At 56.3% G+C, this 8,651-nt stretch overlaps 1 protein-coding gene across 1 annotated transcript; it reads left to right on the top strand.

Annotated features, from left to right (window-relative positions):
• Positions 1 to 558: 558 nt before the first annotated feature.
• VPS37D (VPS37D subunit of ESCRT-I) lies at positions 559 to 4,467 on the top strand. The gene is made up of 4 exons (XM_077908224.1): positions 559 to 766; positions 2,098 to 2,269; positions 2,717 to 2,799; positions 3,387 to 4,467. The coding sequence occupies exons 1-4, from the start codon at positions 629 to 631 to the stop codon at positions 3,747 to 3,749; spliced, it is 756 nt and encodes a 251-aa protein (XP_077764350.1). The 5' UTR covers positions 559 to 628; the 3' UTR covers positions 3,750 to 4,467.
• The last annotated feature ends 4,184 nt before the right edge of the window (positions 4,468 to 8,651 follow it).

Consider the following 8,651-nt stretch of genomic DNA (forward strand, 5'->3'; position numbering starts at 1 on the left):
TCCCTCATCTCCAATATAACAATCACATTAGGTATTCACTTGCTCCAGGTGAGCCACTCAGCATCCACGAGCTCGAATCCTCACGGTATGTTATTGCCCCATTTTACAGAAGAGAACACTGAGTCTCGGGGAGGTAAAGGACTTGTCCGAGTTAGCAACAGGGCAGAAGCTCCTGGCGCCCAGCCAAACCCGGGAAATTGTTGTGCGAATCCAAGAGAGGAATGTGAAATAGCCCTGCAAACTGTAAACGCCTGGGGTGGGAGTGAGCGCGCCCGGGGTGGGAGTGGGGGGGCGTGGTGAATGACGGCGGGAGCAGGGGTGCGGAGAGAGACGGCCTCTAGGCACCCGCCCGGTGCCGGGAGCTCTGGGGTGCGGGAGGCGCGGCTCTGCCGGGGCGCCCGGGGTGCGGCCCGCCCCCTCCCGCCCCCTCCCGCCCCCTCCCGCCCCACCCCCACCCCCAGCGACGCGGCCCCTTTAAGGGCGGGCGGGGCGCCCTCTGGCGGCAGAGCGCGGCGCGCGGCCGGAGCCAGAGCCGGATCCCGGAGCCGGAGCGGAGCGGAGCGGAGCCGGGGCGGAGCGGGCCGAGCGGGCCGAGCCAGCAGCCGAGCTGGGGGCGCGGGCGGGCGGCATGTACCGGGCCCGGGCGGCGCGGGCGGGGCCGGAGCCCGGCAGCCCGGGGCGCTTTGGGATCCTCAGCACCGGGCAGCTCCGGGACCTGCTTCAGGATGAGCCCAAGCTGGACCGGATCGTGCGGCTCAGCAGGAAGGTAGCGCGGGGGGCGCGGGCGGGGGGCGCGGGGGACGGGCCGCGGCCTGCCGGACCTGCCGACCCACCGGAGGGCCGCGCGGGCCGGGCCGTGGGGCCGCGGGAACCTGGCACGTCCGAGTGGGCCCCGCGGAGACGCCCCCGGGGGAGGGGGCGCCCGGAGTCGACCTGGGGCGGGTGGGGCGCGGGAGACCCAGGGAGGCGCCCGTGCACCCCCGGGATGGCCGCGAGGCGTGTCCTCCAGCGGATGCTCCGGGGAGGTGTGTTCCGGGGACAGGGGTTGGCTGTGTTGTGGGGGGCCCTGCCTCGCACAACCACGTTCTGTAGGGCCAGAAAGGGGAGGCGCCTTCCATTGGGGAGAATTAGGGGCCTGGGTGACACCTGGGGGGACCTCTGGGGGGGCGTCTGCATTCTAGGGGTGCCAGAGGGGGCTTTGTGGCTTCCGCTGGGGAGGGGTGCTGGAAGCTGAGGCGTGTATTCCGTAGGCCACCATAAGAGAAAGTTGTATATTTCACAGGAGATAGGCCCGGGCTGCCTGTCTGTGGGGGGCAGAAAGGGAAAGTGTTTGTGGGAGGGAGGCGGACAGGAGGGGCATGTGCATCCTATAGGGGACAGATGGAGGGTAGTGCGTTCTCTAGGGGCAGGGAGGGGGGCTTGGCCTCCGACAGACAGAAGGAAGAAGCATTCTCCAGAGCCAGGAGAGAAAGGGGGTCTGCTTTTTGCAAGAGAAGGAAAAGCTGGGAGCAGGTGCTGGGGATCAAGGGGAAGGGGGTGTGTATTCTCCCGGGGTGTGGGGATTCCAGTGGACAGCAGGAGGAAGGGTGAGGGTGGCTTGAGGGGGGTGCTGTGCGAGGACAGGGAGAAGACATCACTCTGAGGAGTAAGAGCAGGGGGGAGTGTTTTTGCCACAAACACCTGAGGAGGAAGCAGACAAAGGCCTGGAACGGGAGGCAAGCTGCCCATGCATGGAAAATGGGACAGAGGAGGGCGGGGGACTCCTGAGGGACCTGAGCAGACATATTAATTGAAAAATTAAAAATTAACTAACATTTGTGGAGGCGGTCATCGTTTTCCTCACTTGGTCTCACAACTACCCCACAAGGTGGATGTTTTTAGCTCACTTTGTAGAAGAGGAAACTGAGGCCCAGAGGGGGAGCTCGAGGCAGAGCCCTACCCAGGACTCCTGCGGCCCCTCCACCTGATAGCCCTCCGACTGACCTGAAGGAAGGCAGGGCTGCTTGCACGTGGCCCTGGGGCCGCGATGCCCAGGTGGTCGTAGGTGAACAGAGGCAGATCCCCTGAGCGGCCCTCTTGGCTCTTCTGTGTTGGCAGTTCCAGGGCCTGCAGCTGGAGCGCGAGGCATGCCTGGCCTCCAACTACGCGCTAGCCAAGGAGAACCTGGCACTGCGGCCCCGCCTGGAGATGGGCCGGGCCGCCCTGGCTATCAAATACCAGGAGCTTCGAGAGGTGGCCGAGAGCTGTGCGGACAAGCTGCAGCGACTGGGTGAGGGATGTCCCTGTGGTGGGTGCAGCAAGCCCCGGGGAAGTGCTAGGCTCTGCCAGCAGGACTTGGGGAGACCTCTTCCCTGGGCAAGTCTTAGGGGTGCTACTCCTAGGAAACAGAGTTGGGGAAGTGAGCAGTCGATGAGCAGAACTGGGTTGGAAAGGCCAGAAGGGAAAAAAGTGGCCTGGGGGGCTCCAGGGGGCAAAGCCCCTGCTTCCTCTTTTGGGCTACAATGGGGGCAGAACCCCAGGGCGGAGGGGGGGGCGCGGTTCACAAACTGATCCCATGGGCAGTGTGCAGATGAGAACCCTGAGGCTCCAGAGAGAGGCACAGAGCCACACACAGGGTGGGTGAGAGTCAGGATGGGCCCTGGGGCTCTGGCCTGTCAGTCCTGGACGAAGGGCCCTAAGGCAGGAGGTATTTACTCTGTCCCTCTGTGGCCTTCAGAGGAGAGCATGCATCGCTGGAGCCCCCACTGTGCACTGGGCTGGCTGCAGGCTGAGCTGGAAGAGGCTGAGCAGGAGGCTGAGGTGAGAGGAGGGGTGGCGGGGCTTGGGGACAGCAAGGAGGGAGACCCAACCTACTGTCATTTTATTGTTGCCCCCCCTTCATTCTTACACTGTGGGGTTGAGAGCTCCTCCTCCAGGAAGCCCACCCTGAGTGCCTGGCCCCTGTAGAGCCTGTTGTGCTGCTGTCGAGCTGTCCTCATTGGACCACAAGGCTCATTGTCCCCACCCGTGAGTGTCTCCGCATAGGACAGTGTGGACTGGGTCCGCAGAGGAGCCGGGACTAACTTCTCAGTGCTGGGTTGGGAGCACAGTGCTCAGTGAGTCCAAGGAGGTAGGGGAGTTGGGGCCTTGATGAGAGACGCCTAATTTTACTCCAAGCCCAATTTTACTCCAAGCGTGTCCCCATCTCTGATTCTGCCTCATCTTCCACCCAGCAGAGGATGTGTGTCCACGGTCACTTGGCAAGTCCCAGGAGGGCCCAGGCTAGAACTCCGGAGGTCCCATCCCCCAGCTATGGGGGGGTCGTCCCTGGAAGACAGTTGGGGGGGGGCGGGGGGAGAGGTCCCTGGTGGGGCTCTACTCCAACTGTCTCTGCCCTCCCCTCCCAGGAGCAGATGGAGCAGCTGCTGCTGGGTGAGCAGAGCCTGGAGGCCTTCCTGCCTGCCTTCCAGCGCGGCCGCGCCCTGGCCCACCTGAGGCGGACCCAGGCGGAGAAGCTGCAGGAGCTGCTGCGGCGCCGGGAGCGGTCTGCCCAGCCGGCTCCCCCTGCTGCTGCAGAGCCCCCCAAACCCTTCCCCGCTGCAGCTGTCCTGCCCACAGGGGCCGCCCGGGGGCCGCCAGCAGTGCCCCGGAGCCTGCCTCCCTTGGACTCCCGCCCGATGCCCCCTCTGAAGGGCTCCCCCGGGTGCCCCCTTGGCCCTGCCCCTCTGCTGAGCCCTCGGCCCTCGCAACCAGAGCCCCCCCACCGGTAGGACCCAGGGTATGGCCCCCCAGTGGGGGGCCCAGACAAACTTGATCTGTGGCTCCTCCTCCTCCCCCCTGCTGCCTGGGTAGGGGGAGGGGCAGGCCCCTCCCCCTGGCCTCAGGCAGGCCCTGGCCCTGGAGGCTGAGCTGGGGAGGAGGGTCACCTGGAAGATGCCCAGAGAGAGGGCCGGAGGTGGGGTGGGCAGGGTGCCTCTGGCGCTGAGGAAGCTCTGCCTTTTTTTTTTTTTCCTCCCAGGCTGGGGCCTCCCAGGTAACAGGCCAGCCCCAGTGAAAGAACTTTCCTCCTGGGGCCTGGGAAGGTGCCTGCTTCCCCCAGGGGGCCTGACGCACCCTACCACTCCACTGGGCTAGCACAATGCCAAGGCTGACAGGAGCGCTTTCCATCACATCCTGCTCCTACCTTTCCCCAGTTCTGGGGCCCACCGCCTATGAGCCAGGTGGTCAGGCCCAGCTGCGGGGCCAGGGACACCATGGTCCTGGGGCTACTCTGTGCCCCACTCATGCTCCGGACCCTGGGGCAAGGTAGGCCAGGGGCTCCTGACCTGCACAGATGAGAGTGGGGCATCCCCAGGAAAGACCATTCTGTATTTTTCTGTCCCCGTCTCCTTAGAATGGAACCTTTTTGAGGGCAGGTCCTTGTCTTTGTATGTTCTGTCCCCAGCCCCACCTCCCAGGGGCCGTCAATAAATGTGATGATGAGGATGACATGCTGCCCGACTTGTCTCTGCTCCTTCAACCAGCCACTCTACTGTTGCAGCCTCCACACTTGAGCTCCTGCACTTCCTCCTCTTGAGATGCCCTCCCTTCCTCTCTGCCCAGCCAAAGCCTGGCTGTCCTTCAGGTCCGGCACTGCTGCTGCCTCTTCCATGAAGCCTTCTCTGATTACCAACTCCGTGGGAATCTTTCCTACTCTTAACTTCCCAGCACATGTGGCCAGAAGCATACTCTGCTCCATCACTGTTCTCCAACTGCCCATCTGTATGCACCTTCTCTTTCTGGGTTGCCTGTAAGCCCAATTGGGATGGTACTTGCTCCTGCTCTGGCCTGCCAAATGACCACTCCACTGAGGGCTGGAGGGGCTTCTATGAGGCTGAAGGTTGTTTTCAGCTAGGGTGAATACTAGGTAGCCACCTTGGCTGATGAGGCTGGGACAAGAAGTGGGGAGAGCAGGAACAGGCCCTGGATCAGCTTAGGTCAAGTCTAATGAGATGGAGCTTGGTAGGGAAGCATGGATAGTCCTACAAACAGAAGGGGGGGTGGAGTGCTGTAGAAGCTAATGCGATCTTGGTCCATGTTAATAGAGACAGAACCATCCAGAAAGAGGATAGTATTGGCTTGGCTCTACTTTTCACTGAAATTTTACACTGTAAGAACCCTCCCCAAACCACCACCTTTGGTCTCCTTAGCATGTCCCTAATGTGCACGGTGGAAAAGGAGTTTGGGACTAAATCCCACGATGAATAGTTGGGGGATGTCTGAGATCCGTGTGATGGTTGGCCTCCAAACCCACAAGGGCTAGAAATGTAGAGTCAGAGGTCAGAGTCAAGACCAAAGGGTGAAAACCATAGGAAGGATGGGGTCTGTCCACAAAGATGTATAAGCAGTGCCTGAGTGACTGCTTGATGGCAGCTGTAGAGATTGAAGCAATGCTTGGAGGGACTGGCCCACTTGAGGTTTCCAGAGCCCTCTCAAGTTCAGACAGTCAGATGTACCCCTGCTAGGGATGCAATCAGAGCATGCACGGATAGTGCCCACCTGAGCAGCTCTACCCCATTCTGGTTCTCCTACTGTCCTCACTGCTAGCACTTGAGCTGCTGGAGGTTGAGGGACACCAGAACCACAGGGTACTTGCCTGAGATGAGAGAAGACTGAACAGCTTTGTTAGATCTCCCACATTCTCAGCACAGATGAGGGCAGGTTGGGCCCCTCTTGTCCTGGCTTTCCACTCCCAGTCCCTGCTTCCAGGGTTGTGGTGTATAACCAAAAGGAGAAAAAGTTGAGATTGGGGGTGTCTAAACCTTCCTCCATCATCGTGAATTGGGGAGCAGCCTCTGGAAGGGAGAGGCTAATGTCCACAGCCTAGTAGTTCAGCCTCCCCTCTCCAGGGCAGGTAAGAAGAAAAAAGGAATGACCCCAAGGGAGGGACTAGGAAGGGGAAAAAACTGTTTCCAAGGGAACCAGATGATATCCTTCAGAAGGTCTTACACACCACTCACCCTCCTCAAATAGCTGAAACTGTTTTAGAAAGGGTAAGGAACAAGGCCCTGTAGTATTCAGCTCCAGCATAAAAAAGACTTGAGGTAGGTGGGTACAGATACTGACAGAGTGGAGTGGGCTGTTCTGGGCTATGGGAAAGTTGTTGAGTTGGATGGTTAATAAACTTCATTAACCCGCATGCTTTAAGGTACATGGAATGTTCTGGAAGGTTCCAGACAGTCTGGGCTCTCTGGTGCCTAACAAATTCTGGAACTTTCTGTTTCCAGGTTTCAGGACCCCAGGAAACATCCCTGGCTGCAATGCTCTGAGGACAAACTTGTACATCAAGGAGCCCCTAAGAAAGGTCCCACCTATTACCAACCACCAGTGTTTTTACAAACCCAAACCAAAAAGTTGTCCGAATAACAAAACTTCTAACCCTTTTTGATAAAAATAAGGAGTTTCTGCCCTTCAAGAAAGTTTGTTATGTCCACATCTTGTTCAGGAATCACTAGCTTGAGTGTTTTCCTAAGTTTCCCCCCTTGTTTCTCAAATATAAAACATAATTTGTGGGGGTGGGGGCGGCAATCAAGACTTACTGAACCAAGCAAGCCTGAACCAGAGTGGGCTCAAATCTTTACCACTGAATTGTGGTGTGGTCACTGCAAAGCCAGGGCTAACAACTTACCCCTGACCTCACCTCCAAGGTTAGAATCAAACAGTTTGAGATCAAGTTAGAGTAGGTGTTGGTTTCTCCCAATTTATACAAGGATTTTACACAAAAGAATTGATGCAGGAATTGATGGTGTAGGAACTGATGTTACTATATGTACCAAAGGACTTCTGGCTTTGTCCAGGACCTTGCCATTGCTGTAGACGTCTCAAAAGATCTTTCTTGTCCCACAATGAAATAAGGTTTACACTCTCCTTCCCTGGTTAAAAGTGTGAGCTCTCTCATAACATATGATGTAGCCTAGAGGATCTGCAAACTCAAATGTCTGCAGGGGCTAGGAAGGTCACAGGCATGCAAAGCAGTCCGTTTCTACAAATAAATATGTCCTTTCTCATTTTTTTTTTTTTTTGAAAATGCATGGTCCCTTTTTTTCTGTTCTTGATAAACACAGGGCATAGAGAGAGATTTCTCTATTATTAGAAAAATGGCCAACTGTGTAGACCACTTCCCCTCTGTTGGTGGGAGCATGGTGAACTAGGAGCCATGTCCTCTTTAAAAGGCAGATGTTAACAGCTTCTCCCAGGTGGTAGTACGAGTGTGTGAGTGAATGCACTGGCATGTTTTCTCATTTTTTGAGAGAAGTCAGAAATCTAGACTTTTATACAGTCTCCCAAATTTTGAAAGTTGGCTGAAGTTTTTGAAGACACTGTGCCAGCCATGGCCAAACACTGTGTGCAGGTTGGCTGTGTGGCCCCTGGGACCATGAATCTCAGCCCATTCTTGGTCCTCCTGAAACAGGTCTTCTCTTGTCCACTCCCAGAACTGAGAGTGTGAATGCTGAAGGGGCAAAAGCAGGATGGGAGGGCGAGCGCACCTCAAGTCTAGTTAGAGGACCCCAGGTTCAGACAACTTTAAGATATAGTGGTGAGAGGATGCCTGGGTGGCTCAGCAGTTGAGCCTCTGCCTTTAACTCAGGGCAGGATCCTGGAAGTCTGGAATTGAGTCCTGCAACGGGCTCCCTGCAAGGAGCCTGCTTCTCCCTCTGCCTATGTCTCTGTCTCCCTGTCGCTCATGAAAAAAATAAACAAAAGCTTAAAAAAAAGACAAAAAAAAAAAAAAAGAGAGAGAGATAGTGGTGAGATTAAGAGTGATGCTATGATCTCACAGCAAACTGTAAAGAGGACCTCTCTGCACCTGGTTCTTAGGGATGATGGCACTGGGTGTTCTCAGTATATGCAAGTTCCCTTGAGGACGAGACTCAGGTCTCAGTCATCCTCACAAAGTAACTGCTCTGCCCAAGCTGGGCCTAAGAACCAAAGTACTGAAGGTAGGCAAGGCAGGCCTTCTCCTATGATCCTGATCATAGGCAGGTGGCAGTGTGTGCCCTTGTCACAAAACTGAGGAATTGAGAGGAGGCAAAGACCAGGATAGAGCCCATTCTAGTGCACTATTCAAATTCAAGGCAGTGGATTGAAGAACCACCACCACTTATTAGCTGTCCTGTCTCTCAGCCTCTTTTCCTGGGATCTGGTGACCTTCCAGGGAGGCCTAAGATTAAAAAAAAAAAAAAAAAAGGAAGGCCTAAGATATACTACCCCCACCCTCCTGCCATTTCCCCAAAAGGAAGTATGGTGGCCACTCACTTGGGCTCCATCCTTGTGCCTCAGCTTGTGATCATAAAGAATATACATATATATAAGGGACCCTAAGGAATATATGTATGTATATGTTATAAATTATACACACACATCTATATAGTGCCCAAATAGATGGACAACTCATTAGTCTAAGGTACACTATTCTTGTTTTTTTTTCTTAAAGATTTTATTTATTCATGAGAGAGAGAGAGACAGGCAGAGGGAGAAGCAGGCTCCATGCAGGGAGCCCAATATGGGACTCAATCCCGAGTCTCCAGGATCAGGCCCTGGGCTGAAGGCTGCGCTAAACTGAGCCCGGGCTGAGCCACCTGGGCTGCCCAAAGGTAGGCTATTCTTAACTGATCTTGGCTCATGCTAGGATC

The sequence above is a fragment of the Canis aureus genome, chromosome 8 (assembly GCF_053574225.1).
Source record: "Canis aureus isolate CA01 chromosome 8, VMU_Caureus_v.1.0, whole genome shotgun sequence".
In the NCBI taxonomy this organism is placed as follows: Eukaryota; Metazoa; Chordata; class Mammalia; order Carnivora; family Canidae; genus Canis; species Canis aureus.

Excerpts from the sequence above, each read along its gene's own strand:
- VPS37D (XM_077908224.1), top strand. The coding sequence starts at position 629 with ATGTACCGGGCCCGGGCGGCGCGGGCGGGGCCGGAGCCCGGCAGCCCG. Across the intron at positions 2,270-2,716 it reads GGACAAGCTGCAGCGACTGG|AGGAGAGCATGCATCGCTGG; the intron begins GTGAGGGATGTC and ends TGTGGCCTTCAG. Across the intron at positions 2,800-3,386 it reads AGGCTGAGCAGGAGGCTGAG|GAGCAGATGGAGCAGCTGCT; the intron begins GTGAGAGGAGGG and ends CTCCCCTCCCAG.